General features: G+C 34.3%; 1 protein-coding gene across 6 annotated transcripts in view; it reads left to right on the top strand.

The window, feature by feature from the left end:
• Positions 1-22,124, top strand: part of LOC308504979 (uncharacterized protein) — a 44,006-nt gene that overhangs the window by 17,721 nt on the left and 4,161 nt on the right. For 4 of the 6 annotated variants that reach the window (XM_081066649.1, XM_081066646.1, XM_081066648.1 and 1 more), the window contains one exon: positions 17,048-17,143. In XM_081066649.1, coding sequence (XP_080922775.1) covers positions 17,048-17,143 — 96 coding nt within the window. Of the gene's footprint in view, positions 1-10,846; positions 10,913-17,047; positions 17,144-22,124 lie in introns of all 6 variants that reach the window. The other 2 variants (XM_081066644.1, XM_081066645.1) reach the window with 1 other exon arrangement.

Genomic DNA, 22,124 nt, shown 5'->3' with positions numbered 1-22,124 from the left:
ATACCACATCATCTTTATCCAGTCATCTCTTGAAGGACACTTTGGTTGTTTCCATATCTTGGCCACCATAAATAATGCTGCAGTGAACATCGGAGCACATATATCTTTATGGATAAATGTTTTCATTTTACTTCCCTTGCCTTTGAGGTCAAATTCATAAAGTCCTCTATGAACCCAACATCATAAGTTTAGTACCTATGTTTTCTTGGGTAAATACCCAGGAGATGGATTGCTGGGTCATATGGTAATTCTATTCTTAATTTTTTGAGGAACCTCCATGCTGCCTAGCATAGCAGCTGCACCAATCTGTATTCCCACCAACAGTGTATGAGGGTTCCTTTTTCTCCACAGACTCTCCAACACTTGTTATTATTTGTCTTGTTGATGATAGCCATTCTGACTGGGGTGAGGTGATATCTTATTGTGGTTTTTATTTGTATTTTTCTGATGCTTAGTGATGTTGAGCATCTTTTCATGTATGTGTCTTATTGGGAGAAGTTTCTGTTCATGTCCTCTGCCCATTTTTTAATTGGATTGTTTGTCTTTTCGTTGAGTTGTATGAGTTCTTGATATATTTTAGATATTAGCCCCTTATCGGAGGCATTCTTTGCAAATATCTTCTCCCATTTGGTTGGTTGCCTCTTTGTTTTGTTGATGGTTTCTCTTGCTGTGCAGAAACTTTTTAGTTTGATATAGTCCCATTCATTTACTTTAGCTTTTACTTCCCTTGCCTCTGACGTCAAATTCATAAAATGCTCTTTGAACCCAAGGTCCGTAAGTATAGTACCTATGTTTTCTTCTATGCAGCTTATTGTTTCATGTTTTATGTTTAGGTATTTGATCCATTTTGAATTAATTTTGGTATGTGGTGACAGATAGCAGTCTAGTTTCATTGTTCTGCATGTGGCTTTCCAATTTTCCCAGCACCATTACACATATGTTTTTGGCTCCTTTGTCGAAAATTATCTGTCCCTATTTATGTGGGTTTATTTCTGGGTTTTCAGTTCTTTTCCATTGGTCTGTGTGTCTGTTTTTCTGCCAGTACCATGTTGTTTTGATTATTGTAGCCCTGTAGTACAAGCTAAAGTCAGGGCATGTGATACCTCCAGCATTATTCTTTTTTCTTAGGATTGCTTTGGCTATTCAGGATGTTTTGTGGTTCCATACAAATCTGATGATTCTTTTGTTCTATTTCTTTTAAAAATGCCATTGGGATTTTGATGGGGATTGCATTAAATCTGTATATTGCTTTGGGTTATATGGCCATTTTAACTATGTTGATTCTTCCAATCCATGAACACAGAACGTCTTTCCATTTCTTTGTGTCTTCTTCAATTTCTTTTAAAAATGTCTTATAGTTTTCAGTGTATAGTTCCTTCATACACTTTGTTAAATTTATTCCTAGGTATTTTCTTCTTTTTGTTGCAATTGCAAAAGGAATTGTTGTTTTTTTTCATTTCTTTTTCTGAAATTTCATTGTTTATATAGGAATGCAGTAGATTTTTTGTATGTTGATTTTGTAGCCAGCAACTTTATTGTATTTATTGTTTCTAACAGCTTTTTGGTAGAGTCTTGAGTGTTTTCTAAATAAAGAATCATGTCTGCCAAAAGTGATAATTTAACTTCTTCATTTCCAATTCGGATGCCTTTTAGTTCTTTCTCTTGCCCAATTGCTCTGGCTAGGATTTCCATTACTATGTTGAAAAGCAGTGGTGATAGGGGACAGTCTGGTGTTATTCCTGAACATAGAGTGAAGGACTTCAGTTTTTCACTGTTAATTATAACATTAGCTGAAGGTTTGTTATATATGGCCTTTATTATGTTAAGGTATTTTTCTTCTACACCCATTTTATTGAGTGTTTTAATCATAAATGGATGTTGTATCTGGTCAAATGCTTTTTCTGCATCTATTGATATAATCATATGATTTTGGTCCTTCATTTTTTTTCTTTTTATTTATTTATTTATTTATTTATTTATTTATTTATTTATTTAATATCTGTTAGGTTCCAGTTTATTTATTTATTTATTTATTTATTTATTAGTTTCAGGTGTACAAGACAAGGTAATACTTAGACGTTCATCATTTATATCCCTCACACTGTGAACCCCCCTCCCCCCGGTCCTTCATTTTTTTTTATGTGATGTATCACATTGATCAATTTGCGTTTGTTGAACCATCCTTCTGCCCCGGGGATGAACCCCACTTGATTGTGTTGTATAATCTTTTTAATGTATTGTTGTATTCGATTTGCTGGAATTTTATTTAGGGTTTTTTCATCTGTATTCATCAGAGATATTGGTCTATAATTTTCTTTTTTTGTGTTATCCTTACTGGGTTTTGGTATCAGGGTAGTATTGGCCTCATAAAATGAGTTAGGTAATATTGCTTCTTCTTCAATTTTTTGGAAAAGTTTGAGGAGGACAGCTGTTAGATCCTATTTGAATGTTTGGTAGAATTCACTATTGAAGCCATCTGGTCCTGGGCTTTTGCTTTTGGGAAGGTTTTGGATGACTCATTCAATTCATTACTGGTGATCGGTCTGTTTAGATTTTCCAGTTCTTCATGGTTCGGCCTTGGAAGGCTATATGTTTCTTAGAACTTGTCCACTTCTTCTAGGTTATTGAATTTAGAACATGTAGTCCTTCATAGTAGTCTTGCATGATCCTTTGTATTTCTGTGGTATCCATGGTAACCTCCTCTTTAATTTCTGATTTTATTTGTGCCTTTTTATCTTAGTGAATGTAGCCAAGGGATTGTCAGTATTATTAATCTTTTCGAAGAACCAGCTCTTGCATTAATTTTTTCCTACTGCCTTTTTATTCTTGATTTCTTTTAGCTCTTCTCTGATTTTTATTATTTCCTTCCTCCTGCTGACTTTGGGTTTCATTTTTTATTTTTTTCTAGTTCTTTAAGGTGTAATGTGAGGTTGTTTATCTGGGTTTTTTGTTTGTTTGTTTCTTGAGATAGGCCTGTAATGATTAAATTTCCCTCTTATTACTGCTTTCCTTGTAGCCCAATAATTTTGATAAGATGTATTCATTCTCATTCGTTTCTGTGTCTTTTGTTCTCTCCTCATTTCTTCTTTGACCCAGTACTTTAAAAACATGTTGTTTAATCTCCACGTATTTGTGGTTTTTCCTGCTTTCGTTTTGCACTTGATATCCAGTTTCAAAGCCTTGTGATCCGAGAATGTGCTTGGTATGATTTCAATCTTCTCAAATTTGCTAAGGCTAATTTTGTGTCCCAATATATGATCTATCCTTGAGAATATTCCATGTACACTAGAAAAGAATGTATAGTCTGATGTTCTAGTATGAAGGATTCTGTAAATGTCGATTATGACCATTTGGTCTAAAGTGTCATTTAAGGCTGATACTTCCTTATTTGTTTTCTGTTTGGATGATCTATCCATAACAGTCAATAATGTATTTAGGTCCCCTACTGTAATTGTCATTTCGTCAATTTCTCCCTTTAGTTCTATTAGTAGTTGCTTTGTATATTTTGGTGCTCCCTGAATGGGGGCATATATATTGATAAGCTTTATGTTTTCTTATTGTATGAAGTGTCTGTCTTTGTCTTGTTACTTTTTTTCTATCCTGAAGTCTCTTTCATCTGATATAAGTATAACTACACCTGCTTTTGTCTGTACACCATTTGCTTGGCGTATTGATTTCCAGTCTTTCAGTTTGAATCTATAGTTGTCCTTGTAGTTGAGATGCATCTCTTGGAGGCATCATATGGTTGGGTTTTGTTTTTTGATCCAGTCTGCTACTCTGTGCTTTTTTTATTGGTGAGTTCAGTCCATTTACATTTAGGGTGACTATTCATATATGAGGATTTCCTATATCCGTTTTGTCTTTTGTTTTCTGGTACCTCGGTGTCTCCACTGTTTCTTTTCCTTTTTGTTGTTCTCATTTTAGTGTGGTGATATTCTATGATTTTCCCCCCATTTCTACTTTTATTTTTTTGTATATCTCAATTCTGGATTTGTTTTTTTGAGTGTTTACATTAAGGTTATGTAAAACAAAGTTTCATATATACAGTAGTTCTTTTTCTTCGGCATGCTTCTTATCTCCATTCACCTTTGTAGGTTCAGATCTTTACTCTCTCTCCTTTTGTGTTTTTGTTGTCACAAGTTATCCCTACTTATGCTGTGAGTTGATTTCTGCATTGCAGTAGCGAGTTGTCTTTTTTCTTTTTTTGAAATATATTTTTTTTCTTCTTTACCCTTTATGTTATGTTTAAGTTTGTAATGCCCAATTTGGGTAGAGATTGCCATTTCCTGCTTCTCTCTGTTTGTAATGTTGTTTATGGTTTTATGTTCTTTTGGTTTTTGTGTCAGGTCGAATAACCTCTTTCAGTATTTCCTATAATGCAGGTCATGCATCAGAAAATTCCCTCAGCTTCTGTATGTCTGGAAAGGTCTTTATTCCTCCTTCATATCTATCTTTGCTGGATATATTATTGTTGGCTCATAATTTTTCTCTTTCAATAGTTTGAACATTTGATTCTACTCCCTCCTGGCTTGTAGTTTCTGCAGAAAAGTCTGATGATAGTGTAATTGGCTTTCCCTTCTAGGTTACTGTTTTTTTTTTTCCCCTTGCTGACTTGAGAATTCTTTCTTTCTCATTGATTTTTTGATAACTTCAATGCAATATGCCTTGAAGACCTGTTGGGCTTGAGGTAATTAGGTGTTCCTATTTGCGTCTTGGATTCAAGGATCCAGTTCTTTCCACAAGTTTGGGAAGTTCTCGTCAACTATTTGTTTGCATATACGTGCTATTCCCTTCTCCTTCTCTTCTCCTTCTGACATGCCTATTATTCTCATGTTGCTCTTTCTAATGGAATCTTGGAGAGTTCTTTGGTTTCTTTTAACACTCAAGTCTCCCTCTTCTTCCATCTGTGTCATTTCCAGATTTCTGTCTTTGATATCACTAATTCTTTCTTCTGTCTGGTCAGCTCTACTATCTAAGCTAGCCATTCATTTCTTTTATTGAGTTCTTCATCTCCAAAATTTTCATTTGGCTCTTCTTAAAAATTTCAGTCTCTTTGGTAAAATGTTCATTTTTGTTCTCTGATTGTGTTTCTGAGTTCATTAAACTGCTTATCTGTGTGTGTTTTTTGCATTTTGTTGATTTTTTTCTGAACTGCAATCTTGAATTTTCTGTTATTTAAGTTACATATTTCCATGTCTTTACATTCATTTTCTGGAGAGTTTTCATTTTCTTTCTGAGCCTTGGTTATTCTTGGCATGAAGAAATGAATTATTATTTCTCTTTCCTGGGCATCTACAGGAGTGGATTCTGCAGCAGGTTAATATGAAGAGGTCTTTCTTTTGCTTTCCAGTATGTGTTGCTGGAATGTTTTATTTCCTCTCCCACTGCAGCCTTTTATTTTCTCTCATACTGTAGCATTTTCTTTTGCACTCTTCTTGCTTCTCGGGATGGGGTTTCCGAAGGTGGGCTTTTTTTCTGTTGGCAGGTTGCCTGGGTCTCAGGGCACCACCTCCATGGGAAGATGTGGAGGGTGATAGAATTCTGAGCTTCTGAAAACCCAATGCTACCTTTGCAGCCCAATGCAGAGCCTTTGTGTCTCAGCAGCTCTTGTTGCCCCAAAGGGATCTGCCCAGAGAGGTGCGGGTGGGGTGGGCTGTGAGAGGATGCTGGTGTGTTTGTGGCTCTGAGCAGTGGTGACTACCAGCCTGCAGCTGTCTGGCCCCTACAGCTCTTTCCCTATGACCGGAATTAGTCACACGCTGTGCATCTGAACCTGTGGGAATGTCACTCCAGTTCTTAGGGCTGTAGATATTCTGTTCTTTAATCTGACACTGCCACCATTTTTTCTGGAGCCCACTTCTAACACTGGGAGGGTTGCGGTGGGAACGAGCTCTGGGATGGTTGGGGGAGTCATCCAGGCTCTGTGTCTGTTTTCTGTTTTCTGTCTAGCAGTGAGGGCTTAAACCACAGTTCTCACCTGAAGTCTTTGCCTCAAATGCTGGATGCAGCTATATTATAAGCTGATCTCTCAGGTAGGATTGTGGGCTACAGGGAGGGAGTCCGCAGCCTGGATTCTTCCCTCACCCAAGGCTGCAGCAAACTCCAGTCTGTGTCCCGTGGCCCTGTGTCCTGTATCTCTGCACTTACCTCTTCCCTCCTGTCCCCAGTCGCCTTATTTGCCCACCTTCTGGTGATGCGGTGCTTGGGTTTCAGGCATGCTTGTGTTTCTTAAGTCATCCTTTGTTGAATTATAGTTGTTCAGCTTGTTGTAACTTCCAGGGGAGATTTCAAGAGAAACTCCTCGCACCACAATTTCTGTGCTGTAATCTTGAGATGAATTTTTTTTAAATGCTGTGGTAGCAATACTTATATTAGACCAAACTAAAACAAAGGGTATTAAAAGGGACCAAGAAAGACTCAGCAATTCCACTCCTGGGTATTTATCTAAAGAAACCCTAAACACTAATTTGAAAAGACATATGCATTCCTGTGTTCATTGCAGGGTTGTTTACAAGCATATAGAAGCAACCTAAGTGTCCAGTGAGGGACAAATGGATAAAAAGGAGGTGATACACACACACACACACACACACACACACACACACACAGAAGAATATTATTCAGCCATAAAAAAGAGAATGAAATCTTGCCACCTGCAACAACATAGATGGACCTAAAGGGTATTATGCTAACTGAAATGTTAGATAGAGAAAGACAAATGCCATGTGATTTCACTCTTACATGGAATCTAAAAAACAAAATAAATGAACCAACAAAACAGAAAAGTCATAGATAACAGAGAACACAATTAGATGGGAGGGGGGGTTAGGGGAATGGGTTAAAAAGGGGAAGGAATTAAGATGTGTAAATTGCCAGTTATAAAAGCAGTCATGGGATGTAAGGTACAGTATGGGGAATATAGTCAATAATACTGTAATAAGTATGGTATCAAATGGTGTACTATACTTATCGGGGTGTTCACTTCATAAGTTATATAAATGTTATCACTATGTTGTACACCAGAAACTAATAAAATATTGTATGTCAACTATAATTATAAAAAAATAAACAAATAAATAAAGTAAAAGATCCAGAGTTTCATAATATAATCCTAGAATGTCCAGGATACAATTGAAAATAATAACAAAGTATTAGGTGATTATAGCATATGGCTAAGTTAATCACAGCAGGACAACAAGGACCACAGGGAGCACTCTAGTATAAGGTGCCTACACTACATGCAAGTTGGTATTATTATAATGTCATTGTAAGATGGACATAGATTACTTTAAAATGTATAGTATAAACACTAGGGAACCACTTGAAAATTTTTAAAAGAAGTATGAGTGATAAACCAAGAGAAGAAATAAAATGGATTTATATAAAATGCTCCTCAAAAGCAGAGAAGGCAAAAAAAAAATAATAATTGGTGGGGAAAAACAAAGAACAAGCCCAATGAACAGAAAAGTTACCAAATTCAATCCAGCTCTGTCAGTAAATCATTATAAGTATAAATGGTCTAAAAACATCATGTAAAAGACAGAGATTGTAGGGTTGGATGAAAAAGTAAGGCCCAACTCTATGATGTCTATAAGAAGTACACTATAGATAAAAAGACCCAGGTTAAAAGTAAAGAGGTAGAGAAAAATATGCCATTCTCATACTAATCAAAAGAAAACTGAAGTAATACTAATTTCAAAGTATACCTGAAAACATGGATGATTACCAAGGATAAAGGAAAATTACGTACTGACAAAGGGGTCAGTTCTCTAAGAAGACATAACAATTCTAAACATTTATGCATCTAACAACAGAGCATCAAAACACACGAGGCAAAAAACTGATAATACTGAACAGAGAAATATACCAATCCACTATTAGAGTTGGAGCTTTAAACTCTGGTCTGTCAATGTTGATAGATTAAGAAAATTAGTAAGGATGAAGGCATGAACAGTATTATCAGCCAACTTGTATCTACTGACATATATAGACTATTCCAACAGCAGGAGAGTACACATTCTTCTCGAGTATACATAAAACATTCATCAAAATAGAACATATCTTAGGCCATAAAGCTCACTTTAACAGATTCACAAGTGTAGAAATTAAAAATACATCCTCAGATAACAGCAGAAGTAGACAAGAAATCAAGTACAAACAGATACCTGGAGTACTCCCAAATAGTTGGAAATTAACCGACACACTCTACATAACGCATGGTTCAGATAAGTCAGAAGAGAAAAACTTTTGAAATGAAAATGTATTTGTGAGATACAGCTAAAGCAGTACTCAGGTTAGTTTATAGCATTAAGTACACATAATAGAAAAGAAGAACTAAAGTCAAAAACCTAAGTTTCCACCTTAGGAAAGTAGAAAAAGTGAAAACAAAACAAAACAACCTAAAGCAAGCAGCAAAATGAAATAAAAATTAGAGCAGAAATTACTGAAATTGAAAATAGAAAAACAATAGATAAAAATCAAAACAAGATAGATTCTTTGAAAAGATCAGTAAGTTGATTAACCTCTAGCCACGCTAACAGAGAAAAGAGGAAAGACACAAGTTACCAATATCAAATATGAAAGAGGGGTTTGTTTGTTTTAGTTCCTAACAATCAAGGAAATCTGTGTCAAAACATTAGCTGAATGTGAACTAAAGGAGCAGAGACTTCAGAAATCATACATCACAAGCAATTGACTTTGTAAAAATGTTTGGAAAAGTCTCAAAACAAAAAGACTACCATAGCCTTCAACAGTTTTTGAAAAACCATCAAACCCTGGTAAAGAGGAGAATCTGATTTATAGAATTACCACATTATAATAATCAAATGCCCAATTTTCAAAAAAAAGTCACAAGGCATACAAAGAAACAAGAAAACATGGCTCATTAAAGGAATAGAATACATTGACAGAAACTGTCTCGAAGGAAGCTCAGACATCAGACTTACTAGACAACACTTTAAAATAACTCTTATATATGATTGAAAAGCTAAGAAAAAACATTGAAGAAGTAAAAGATATCAGGAATATTATATATGAATAAAATTAGAATACTAACAAAGGGAAAGTAATAATAAAAAGAAACCAAACAAATCCTGCAGTTTAAAAATACAATTTCTGGAGTGAAAAGTCTACTGCAGGGCTTCAACAGCAGATATCAGCAGGCAGAAAAAAGAATCAGTGAACTTGGAGATAGGACAATTGAAATTACTGAATCTGAGGGAGCACAAAGAAAAATGGTTCAAGAAGACTTAGGAATTTGTAGAATACCATCAAAGGAACTATGAAAGCTTTATAGGAGTCCCAAAAGGAGAAGAGAAGAAAGAAGCAGAAAATTATTTCAAGAAATAATGGGTAAAAACTTTCCAAATTTGATGTAATACATGAATCTACAAATCCAACAAGCTCAACGAACTCCAAGTAGGATAAACCCCAAAAAGACCCAAACTGAAACAGATAATCTTTCATAAGACAGAGAACCATGAAAGCAATAAGACAAGTGACTCATCACATACAAAGAATCCTTGATACAGTTTTCACCTGATTTCTTCCCCAGACACTTTGGAGACGGGTAGGCAGTAGGATGATGCACATAAAGTGCATCAGAAACTGTAAAATGAAACTGTAAAGTAAGAATTCTATATCTATAAAACTGTCCTTTGAAGTGGAGGGAGAAATTCAGACATTCCCAGATAACCAAAATTGAGAGTTTATTACCACTGGAGCTGCCCTACAAAAAAATGTTAAAGGTTGAACATACAGATGGCAAACAGACATATGAAAAGATGTTCAACCTCACTAATCATTAGAGAAATGCAAATAAAACCACAATGAGATACCACCTCACCCCAGTCAAAATGGCTGTCATCAATAAATCAACAAACAACAAGTGCTGGCAAAGATGTGGAGCAAAAGAAACCCTTGTTCACTGTTGGTGGGATTGCAGATTGGTGCAGCCACTATGAAAACAGTATGGAGATATCTCAAAAATATTAAAATGGAACTACCTTATGACCCAGCAATTCCACTCCTAGTTGTTTGGAGAAATCCAAAACTCTTAATTCGAAAAAAATTGTGCACCCCTATGTTTATTGCAGCACTATACACAATAGCGAAGACATGGAAACAACTGAAATGCTCATCAGTAGACGACTGGATTAAGAAACTGTGGTACATTTATACAATGGAGTATTACACAGCCATAAAGAAGAATGAAATCTTACCATTTGCAACAATATGGATGGACTTAGAGAACATTATGCTAAGTGAAATAAGTCAGACAGAGAAAGACAAATACAATATGATCTCACTTATATGTGGTATCTAAAGAAAAGAATAAATGAATGAACTAATCAGAAACAGTCTCAGAGACAAGGAAGAAAAACAGAGGGTTGCTAAATGGGGGAGGTAAGGATAAGGGGGAAGGTGAGGGGATTAGAAAGCACAATCAGTAACCACAAGATTGCATGGGGATACAAAAGTCAATTTGGGGAATGTAATCAATAACGTTGTAAAGATTTTGTAGGGTATCCAATGGACACTTGTCTCATTAGGGAGACCAGCTCAGGGATGATGTAGATGCCTGATCACTACACTGTACACCTGAAGCTGAAGCTGAACAATAATGAATGTCAACTACAATTTTATATATACTTACAAGAAGTGGAGTACAGCATTAGGAATAGAGACAGCAGAAATGTAATGGCTGTATGCGATGTCAGAGGGGTAGTAAATAGGGGGAGGGGGTTATCACTGTGTGAGGGATGTAAATGATAAATGTCTAACTATTACATTGTTTTGTACACCTGAAACTAATTAAAAAAATAAAAAATATTTTAAAATGTTAAAGGTTGTAATGAAAGGATGCTGGATAGTAACTTGAAGCCATATGAAGATATAAAAATTTCCAGTAAAGGTAAATACATGGATAAGTATATAAGACAAGTATTATTTAATTTTGGTTTATAGCTCCACTTTTTATTCTACAAAATTTAATAGACAAATGCGTAAAAATAATTATAAATATATGTTATTGGGCTCGCAGTGTATTCAGATGTAATTTGTGACATCGATAGCAAAGATAGGGGATGGAGCTGTAGAGTTTACATGATTGAAGTTGTAAGTAAAATTTAGATTGTTATAATTTTATGATGTTATATGTAATTTCCATAAATACAAAGAAAATATCTATAGAATATACACAAAAAGAAATGAGAAGGGAATCAAAATGTATCAGTACAATATCATCACAAATGGTGCCAGTAATGGAGGAAATGAGGGCAAAGAAGCCGTAAAAATTAACAGCAGAAAATCAATAGCAAAATTGCCAAAATACATTATTCCTTGCTAGTAACTACTTTAAATGGATTAAATTCTGGCAAAAGGCAGAGATTAGCAGAATGCATTTTAAAAATACGATCTAACTCTGCTATACATGAGAGATTTATTTTAGATCTAAAGACACAAATATGTTGAAAATGAAAGCTGGGGAAAAGATATTCTGTGCAAACAGTAACCAAAAGACACTTGGGGTAGCTATACTAATATCAGACAAAATAGACTTTAGTCAGAAACTGTTACAAGAAGCCCCCAAAAAAGGACACTACATATTGATAAAAGGGTCAGTTCACCATGAAGACATAATTATAAACATATATGCACCAAACATCAGAGCCCCAAAACACATGAAGCAAACATTGACAGAGTTGAAGGGCGAAATAAGACAGTTCTACAATAATACATAGTTAGTCACCTCAGCACTTTCTTTTAATAATGGATTGAACAACCAGACAAAAGTAAAGGAAATAAAAGACTTGAGCAACACCATAAACCAACTGAACCTAACAGATAATTAGAAGACTCTGCCAAACGACAGCAGAATGCACAATTTTTCTCATGTGGCCATGGATCATTTTCCAGGATAGACCACAAAACAAGTCTTAAATAACATTTTAAAAGATGAAAGGAATATGTACTATGTTTTCCAGTCACAATTAATGAAACTAAGAAATCAATAACAGGGAAAATGAAATGTCACAAATATGTGGAAAACAAGCACCACACTCTTAACCAATGAGTCAAGAAATAGCAAGCAAAATTAGAAAATACCTTGAGAATGAAAATGGAAACACAACATACCAAAACTCATAGGGTGTGATGAAAGTAACAATAAGATAGAAATTTGTAGCTGTAAACACACACATTAAACAAGAAGAAAGATCTCAAATCAATAACCTAACTTTACACTTTAAGGAGCTAGGGAAAGAAGAACAAACTAAACTTAAACGTAGATGAAAGGAAATAACAGGGGTTAGAAAAGAGATAAATGAAATCAAGACTGGAAAAAAAAATCAATGAAACCTAAAGTTGCTTCTTTGAAAACAAAATTCAGAAACGTTAACTAGATTGAGTAAGAAAAAAAGAATACTCAAATCAATAAAATCAGAAATGAATGTGGGAACAGTACTACCAAATCTAGAGAAATAAAAATAATTATGACAATACTATGAGCAATAGTATACCAACAAATTGGACAACCTAGTGAAATGGACAAATTCCTAGAAACACATAATTATCCAAAACTAAATTATAAAGAAATGGGAAGTCTATGAATATTAATAAATCTATAAGTAGTTTCTAGTACCATTCTCCAATAAAAGGAATCACAGTTCCTTGGAGAAATGACTGATTCTAGGGCTAGAGCATGGAACATGCAAGATGAGTATGGAGGAACCTAAGGAAATCTTAAAAAAACGATGGAGGTATGTCAAACTTAAAGAGCTCACAATAGCCAAAGCTGCAACAATTTGAGCAGTAAAATAACATAGTATTGGTTTATAACTCAAAGTATAAAGTAGCCATGAGTCCAAATTGATATAAGTGATTGGATAAGTAAATAAATAAATGGGAGAAAACAAAAATCTTCAATACAGACGATTTCGTAATGATTTATGTAGTTACTCTACTTTCCAAGAGGTTGAGCATAATTCTCTGCCTCTCTAGTGGGATATGCCTAGTGACTTCCTTCTAAAAAATGCAATATTCCTGGGGGGTGGGTAGTAATTTTATAGTGGAGAACGCTGGCATACACCACCTCAGCCAGGTAATCCAGGTTGCGATCAGTGATAAGTCATGTTGAGGGCATTTTCCATTGATGAGATGGGATAAGAATGGCAGCCACTTTACCTCTGGTCTTTATTTCAATAAAAACCCAATTTTTATGAGAAAAGCATCAGACAAACCCAAACTGAAGGACCTTCTACAATGTCGTCTAAACTGTCAATGTTATAAACAAGGCAAGTCATTTACAGTCTAGCGGAGCGAAAGGAGACAAATAAATGTAATGTGGTATCCTGGATGGAATTTTGAACAGAAAAAAATAGATATAAAAAATTAAAACAGAAGAACAAAAAAAAAACAACAAAAACAAGCACATCTGAATAAAGTGTAGGTTTTATTTAAAAATAATGTATCAGTATTATTACTACAAATCTGCTAGTAATATAAGATGTTAAGTGTAGGGTTAATTGGGTGCAGGGTATACAGTAATTCTTTCTATCCATGCAACTTTTCTGTGAATTTAAAGCTATTCTAAAATAAAACATTTATTAAAAAAAAAATCCTCAGTGCAGGATCACAGCAGCATAATGGAGGGGACAGAGGGAAAAAACATTGAACTGTATGATAGAACAATCGAAATGCCTCAATCATTACAGACAAGAAAATATACTGAAAAAAATGAACAGAGTCTCAGGGGACTATGGATTTCCAACAAAATCTCTAACATTTGTGTCTTTGGAATCATAGAAGGAAAGGCTAAAAAAAATTAAAAGAAATGTCTGAAAATTTCCCACATTTGGCAAAAGACATAAACCTACAGATTTAAGAAGCTGGACAAACACCATGCAGAATAAACCTAAAGGAATTCAGGCGAAGAACTCCTTGACTTTCAAACTTCTGAAGACAAAGAAAAAAATCTTAAAGAGAAAAACGATACCTTAATTATAAAGGAAAAACAATTTGACTATATTTATGAAGTGAGTTTATTATGGACAGCATATAGTTGGGTCATTTTTAAAAACCATGTACCACTGTTTTATAGATGGGAAATGAGTCATGTTGGTTAACAATATTGGTCAAGTCTTCTATATTTCATTTTTCATCTACTTCTATCAAATTGAGAAAGTGCTGTTACTGTCCAGCTATAATTATAGATGTGGTTATTCTTTCAGTTTTATTAGGATTTGCTTTGCATATTTTGAAGTTGTTAAAAAATGGAAAAACATGTAGGATTGTTTTGTCATCTTGATGAATTATTCCCTTTATTATTGTGCAGTATTTCTTCTTTATCCCAGATAATATTCCTTTCTTTTAAATTTTACTTTGATATTAATGTAGCCACTCAGACTTTCTTTTTATTATGTTTACATGGTATCTTTTCTGTGTCTATATTATTTTTTGATTGGATTTCTTGTAGACATCATCATATACTTGAGTCTTGATTTTATATCCAATCTATTCACCTCTGCCTTTTTATTGCAGTGATTAGACCATTTTTGTTTAATGTTATTAATATAGTTGGGTTTAAATGTACTGGGTGGCTATTTGTCAACTATTTTCCCAATCTGTTTTTTCCTTTTTTTTCACTTTTGCTGCTTCCTTTAGATTAATTATTTTCAGTGAGTCCATTGCATCTACTTTTCTGTCTGTGGGTATGTGGTTGCTTTAGCATTTACAAGATACACCTTTAACTCATCACAGTCTACTTTAAAACAATAATTTTTACTACACATATATTATAAGAATCTTATAATAATTTTCCATTTTTACCTTCCATCTTTTGTGGTGTTGTCATCATATATTATAAATCTCACAATATACTGTTGTTGTTTTAAAAGATAATTTGGCCCTTTTTGTTTTTTAAGACTTCTGAAAATAAGAAAAGTGTTTTATTTTTATTCTCATGTTTCAAGGTTGTGGTACTCTTTATTTCTGCGTATAAATCCATTAATCCATTCCCACCTGATAGCATTTTTCTTCTGTCTAAAGAATTTCTTTTAACTTTGCCTGTAACACAAGTCAGTTGGTGATTAATTCTTTCAGCTTTGTCAGAAATGTCTTTTTTTTTTTTTTTGCTAAGTATGGACTTCTAGGTTGACTTTTTTCTTTCAGTACTTTAAAGTTGTCACTTCATTGTCTTCTGGCTCATATAATTTCTGACTAGAAGTAGCCATTCATTCTTATTCCTCTGTACATAATATATTTTTTTCTGTCTACTTAAGAGGTTCTCTTTATCAGTGGTTTTCAGCAATTTGATTAAAATGTACCCTGATGTGGTTTTCTTCATGCTTCTCCTTGGCATTCATTTAGTTTCTTGGATATGAGGGTTTATAAAATTCATCAAAATTTGAACATTTTGCTCATTATTTCTTTAAATGTTTTTTTTCTTCCTCCTTTTTTTCTTCTGAAATGCTAATTACACATGTATTAGATAACTTGATGTTATGCCACAGGTCACAGATAACTCTCCTTATTATTTTCCAGTCTTCATTCACTGTGGGTTTTTTCTATTATAGTTTTAACTTATCATAGTTTATGCCTTAAAGTCTCAATCTGTCTTATGCCATTTATCCCTTCTTATGTGGTATCTGTACTTATATTAATCCTATCCATTGTTTTCTTTTTTGTTTTTTGGTTGATTTGTTTTCTTATTTCAGGTGTTTTTCATATTTAGATTTTCAGTTTAGAACTTTTTTGTAAATTCCCTTTTTTTTCTTCATCATGTTCATGCTTCTCTTTCTCTTCTTGAACATATGGAGTATATGTGTTGTTTTAATGGCTTTGATTATTAATTTTATATGTGTCATTTCTTACTCTGTTGCTATTGATTGATTTTTTTCCTTGATAAGAGTCATGTATCCCTGCTTGTATTCATTCTCAGTAATTTTTTTAATTGGGCTCTAGATGTCATGAATTTTATATTAGTATGTGATAGTCTTGTCATACTATTTTAAATCTTTTGGGGCCTTTTCTGGAATGTAGTTAAGTTGTTTGGAATTAATCTGATCTTTTCAAGGTTTACTTTAAGCTTTGTTATGTTAGATTCAGACTTCCCTTGACTCTCAGATTAACTTGGCTCCTTTTCTAAGGCAATAAATACCCTCTGGTTATTCTCCCCAGTTGGTCATAAATTAGGAGGTTTTTCTATCCTGGCTGCTGGGAATAGAAACTTCCTATTTCTGTGCATGCTTTGGTGATTTTTCAGCCTCCGCTTTTTCAGGTCTTTTCCCAACCTGCAGTGTTTTTCTTACATGTTTGTACAAGTTAGTACTGAGAAGATCTTTCTTCAGGTCTCCAAGACTCTGTATCAGTACATCTCTTATCCTACAAATACTAGTTGCCAAGGCTTCCTTAAAATCCAATTCTGGGGAGCATTTTCTCAATCATTGAGATTTTGCTTCCCTGCAATTGTTGTCAGTTTGACTCAAATAAACTCTTATAAGCTTTCCAAAAAAAAAAAAAAGAAAAAAATCCAATTCTGTCACCTCATCTTACTGTGTCAGTCAGGCTCTGGTTTGGTCTCTTTTTATGCTGTAAATTGGAAACTCTTTCAGCAGTAAGCTGTGAGAATCATACAGCTCACCTCATTTATTTTCCTAATCTCAAGTGTCCCTTTCTGCACTTCCTGTTGTCTGAAGTATACAAACCATTTCATATAGTTTGTATGGTTTTTTAGATGTGTGATATGAAGGGGTAAATCAGTTTCTTTTTCTCTATTATAGCCAGATTTGGAAGTCCTTATGAAATCTCTTGTTCAAAATATAGAAATTGACCGTTTTAGAATTTAGTGTTATGTAGTCTTGTGATTAAAAGAGAGTGATCTATTATGAGTGTAATAAAATGTTTTTTTGTTGTGTCACTTTCCCCCAAAAAAATTCTAGTGAGTAACCTCAGTGTGTTACTTCTGAAGCTATACCTTTCTTCACGTTCAGGAAGAGTGAAATGAAACCTATGCAGCTAACTCAAGTTCTAAATTATTTCCCATTTACAGGGTACTGCTTTACAAAACCAGAACTAATCTTCAGGTTGGAACAAGATGAAGATCCATGGTTACTAGAGAAAGAATTTCTAAGTAGAAACTCCCCAGGTAAGTTACTGAATACGGGTAGAAGGCCTCTAAGAAAATTAGATCCAAATGACCAGCTATAAATGAGCAGTTTGAAATGTTTTTTAGCACTCTCCTTTTAGAGGCCTTTACATTTGAAATTTTAGAATTAATAGGTCTAAAGTGGAAGGTAGACTGATAACAAAGGGAATGGATTGTAAGCATATTAATATTCTTATCTTTAAAAGATAGGAGCTTTTGAAGTGAAAAACTGCATAATGGATGTATATTTAACAATAAAAAGATAAAGACTAAGAAAGGTCAATAAAGCTAAAATTGGGAGTTAACAGATCAGAAGGGAGGAACCATTGATTTTATCATATAATAATGAATTGCTTGATGCCATCTAAATAAATAGATGATTAAGGAATTACATAATACAATTAGGGAGGACAACTATTAGAGCAAACTGCAACCTTTCTAATTATTAGAAGTTAAATACATTTAACTGCAAAGAAAACAGACCTGTTACTAGAAAAGTTTCCTATAAAGCTATATCAAGGTTACCCAGGACCACCACCAGTTTCATGGATTCTCTAGGACACCTCAGCATATAGTCATACTTATAGCTAAGATTTATACAGTGAAATGATACAAAGCAAAATTAGTAAAGAGACAAGCTACATGGGTTGAAGTCAAGAAGAAACCAGGTGTAAGCTTCCATTACCCCAGCAATGAATTGTGACAATAACACGTGAAGTGTCTATCAGGATAGTTCATTAGGTACTAGGTTCTTAGGAATTGGTTCAAAACCTAAGTTCCCACATGCCAGCCACTCTTGCAAGCAGGGCTTTCTAACGGTAGCAGTCTCAGGCCTGCTGTGTTAACTCTTTTCTGCACAAAAGCTGTATAAACACGCTACATAACAGAGTAAAACGAACATATCTACCATGTCAACTAATGTAAATGGATTACATTCACCTATTAAGAGAAAATGCTATCAAATTGTATCAAAAAGAAACACCTAAAAAAATTTAGAAAGTTCAAACTATAGTCATGAACTGTTAAGGCAATAAACATAAAAATAACTCAATGTTTATGTAACTAGTATTCAATTCAAGTCAAAAAGGACAGTCTAATAATGTGAAAAGATAATTTTTATAGGATATATAAAAGTTTTGAATATTAGTGTACCAAATAAATTATCATCAAGAGACATAAAACAAAAAGCTGCAAGAGATGTAAGGAGAAATAGGAACACATTTGCTATTATAGACCATGCTACATCTCTCTGGCTTTATACAGACCCAGTGAGCTCTACAATATAGTTCAGCAAACTGTGGCCTTTTGGTCAAATGCTGCCTGCTGCTTGTTTGGGTAAAGAAATATTTACTGGAACATAGCCATATCCATTTGTTCATGTATTTATACTACAAAGCAGAGTTGAGTGGTTGCAATAGAGACTGCATGGCCAGCAAAGCCTAAAACATTTACTCTCGTCTTTTTTCATAAAAAGTCTACCGACTTCTGGTCTAGAAATTATAAATAGCAGGTTTTATAAAATGAAACTATTATGTGTCTTTCAAAACTCTATCCTGAAAACAAAGAATAAACCTTTTAAATGACCTTGGAACATTGAAAATGTAAAAGTATTTTCGGCAACGTCAGTAAGTTCCACAAAGTAGAGATATTATTGTTCAGTAACACTATAAATTGCAAACAATATGAGAAAAATTTAAATCCCTTTATCTTAAAATCAGTAATGAGTATGTATCTTTTAAGAACCTATTTTATCAAATATTGTACAATATCCAGAAATTTTTTTAAATGGAAAATATATTTTAGAACATCGGGGCTATAGATAAAGAGCCAGTGCCTAGAGGGAAATTTTTAGTCTCATGTACTTATTTTAAAAAGCAAGAAATTTTTAAAAGAAAACTAAGTGAAACAAAAGACGTAAGAAAGATAAACTTATAATGGTAAAAATTATAAAACTAAAGAGAAGTTCTCGGAAAAAAAATAATTAATTAAAATAGCTAACCTCAGCTAGAAAAAGGAACAAAAGCACTATTACTCATGTTAAGTTTTGCTTCAGATTCCTACTTCTATCATACCGTGTTTCCCCGAAAATAAGACCTAGCCGGACCATCAGCTAGCTCTACAGCGTCTTTTGGAGCAAAAATTAATGTAAGACCGGGTCTTATATTAATTTTTGCTCCAAAAGACGCTGTAGAGCTGATGGTCCGGCTAGGTCTTATTTTCGGGGAAACATGGTATATCCTTGAATTCTTTAGGCTATGTTTTATCTCTTCCTTTTGTAAAAACTCTTTAAACCACTAGAGTGTGTCGAAAGAAAATAAGACTCTGTGCCAGAGTGCAGATAGTTACTGAATGAATGCCTTTCCTCAACTGGATTATAATCTCCAAAACAAAAGTAGTCTCAGTTTTACTCTTCTTTACTCTGATATGTATTTAATAACATTGTAGGTTGATTCAAAGCCAGATGGAGAGAGGTATTTCATATTGATTCACTCAGAAAACACTACATCCACAAATGCAAATACCCAAGTCAAATTTCTGGGACTTTTGAGTCATCAGCACTGGATCTGAACCCTTGTGCTCAGTGACAGATCTCACTAGGGAATTCTGAAGCACACTGCTTTTTATGGACCACTGACTTCATGTATATTATAGAAGTGAGTGAAGACTATCACAGTGAGTGTTTTATATTGGAAAGGTGAGCAAAGCTGCATAAAGTATAGTTTACATCATATAAACTATATGTTGTTGATTAAAAGGTGAACCATTAGCTAGATACAACCAAGAGTGAGTTGCCCAATTAACTCTGGATTTGCCATCAATTTGAAGATACCTCCTGATTTTAGTGATTGTAATTACTTTAAAAATCATGAGTAATACATGGGTGCTCTCCAGGTATGACTTGTTAAAATGAATGTTTCAGGCAGTAACCCCTTTCAGATTTTAAAAGAAATGTTGCTGAAATTCGTGAGAATATATATTAGAATCCTTTGTTTTTTTAATTAAGATTTGGGAGAATAGTTTTTCCCTGCCTGAAGGGGCATCTAGATTCTAAATAATTCTAAAGCTAGAATGGAGGATAATTTAGGGAAAGAATGTGAGTATAAAGTTATTGCTGGAAATGAATCATGTAATGGGAACTAACATCCTGTCAAGATTAAAGCAGAAGGTACTGTGGACTGATAGAATAGTAGCTAGAACATGTAATGAGCATGTAGTTAGTGTAACACTTTTTTTTCCTGAATCACATCACTTAAATCTTTCATATGCTGGTACCCAGGGCAGTGTATTCAAATCCTTCAAATATTTTTAGCATAGGTAGGCCTGACACTTTTTGCATGGAGTATGGATAGCAGCAGAGCAACAGCAGTCAACTATGCCCAAGAAACTTACAGTAACTGAATATAAAGAATACCTGTAAAAGTTCTAGGGCCCGTTTGAAACCTATGATCCTTAAAATTCTTACAGTCTATAAAAACTAGATAGATATGTTAAAAAGTAGATGGAAAATAGAATTAAGGATTGAACAGGGACTGGTTTGGGAGAAATGAGGGAGCAAGTTGAAAAGAGAAAAGTTAAAATTTGATAGTTAAGAGACATTCCCTATTGAACAGCATTGGTATAATACTAAGGCCAGAACCAGGATATAGTGGTGACTCCAATATAGGTGGAAAAATTACTTTAACTCCCATCAATTTTTTTCACTTCCACTGATACATTTATGTTTCTGTGACTTATACTACAGAGAGAATTAAAGAGTAGACAGTAGAACTATTTCTTTAAACACGAGAAAGTTGATGCCACTATAAATTTATTTTAGTGTTGATGTGTAGAATGGGAAAAACGGAACTCTGTCACGTAAACTAATAATTATCCTACCATTGTAATCTTTATTTTACTAAGATCTAGACTCTTATACTATTCCCTAATGCAAACTCTATCGCAGATAAATCTAATGAAAGCCATTCTCCAATGATTTTTTTTAATCTACTTACTGCCATAATCCTTGTTGAATTCATTCCATTCTCTACTTTTTCTGTTCCCAGGATCCAACTTTCTTAAATATATCCTCTACTCTCAATTGTTCCTTTCCTTTACATCTTCTTCTTTACGCAGTTTTGAAAATTATACCTTAATGTTGTATCTAGCGCAACACGGGCAGTGAGGGTGCGAGAAGGGGCGGCTTTGGGTTAAGTTTTTAAGAAAGAAACAAACAGAGATTTAATGCAGTTTAAATCTCAGAAGGCCAGGGGACCTCCAGTCATGAAAGACTGGAGCCTAGAATGAAGCCAAGTGATGGTTTTTATTGGTAAGGGAATGTTATTGTTTTTAAACACAGTCTGTGAGACTCATTTGTCACGTTATAGAAATAACCCAAACAAATTATGTTGATTTCAAACAGCCAAAGCAGAAGGTCCTTGAGGAGAGATATGTGACTCTTTTAAGGGACAAATATCACATGTTGAAGTTGTTTTACAGAGCTGAGCAGAGAGAGCTTAATCGTATCGCTCTAAAGACTCTTCTCACAATTAAGTGAGGGGGAAAGCCATAACCAGCAGCGGCTTTTCCCAGGCAGGGGGGAGGGAGGGCAAGGCCCCTTTCCAGATCTTTCTAAGGCAGCTCTTTTTGGGGGTCCCTGCTCGGTTCCGCCTGGCTTGAGTTGTTTCCCACGTGGAAATCTTACTCGTCTTTGGCTGCAAACCATCTTTTGGGAACCCGACAGAGAGACATGAGGTGTAAAACATTGAGATAAGCAAAGTCCCAAAGAAGCACAGTCTCACAGACTCTTCTCTCCTCAAGGAAAGACACGGGGGGACAATCGGCTAAGCTGTTGTGTGACAACACCTTAAGATGCCAGATAGATAGGTAGGTAGATAGGTAGATAGATAGACATAGATATAGATACAGATACAGATATAGATATTCATTTCTAGCTTTCTCTCTTTCCACTACAAAAAGTTTGTTTTTAGCAAAACAAAGTGAA

This window comes from Rhinolophus hipposideros, assembly GCF_964194185.1.
Source record: "Rhinolophus hipposideros genome assembly, chromosome: 11".
NCBI classification, from domain to species: Eukaryota; Metazoa; Chordata; class Mammalia; order Chiroptera; family Rhinolophidae; genus Rhinolophus; species Rhinolophus hipposideros.
This window is presented reverse-complemented; position numbering and strand designations above follow the sequence as displayed.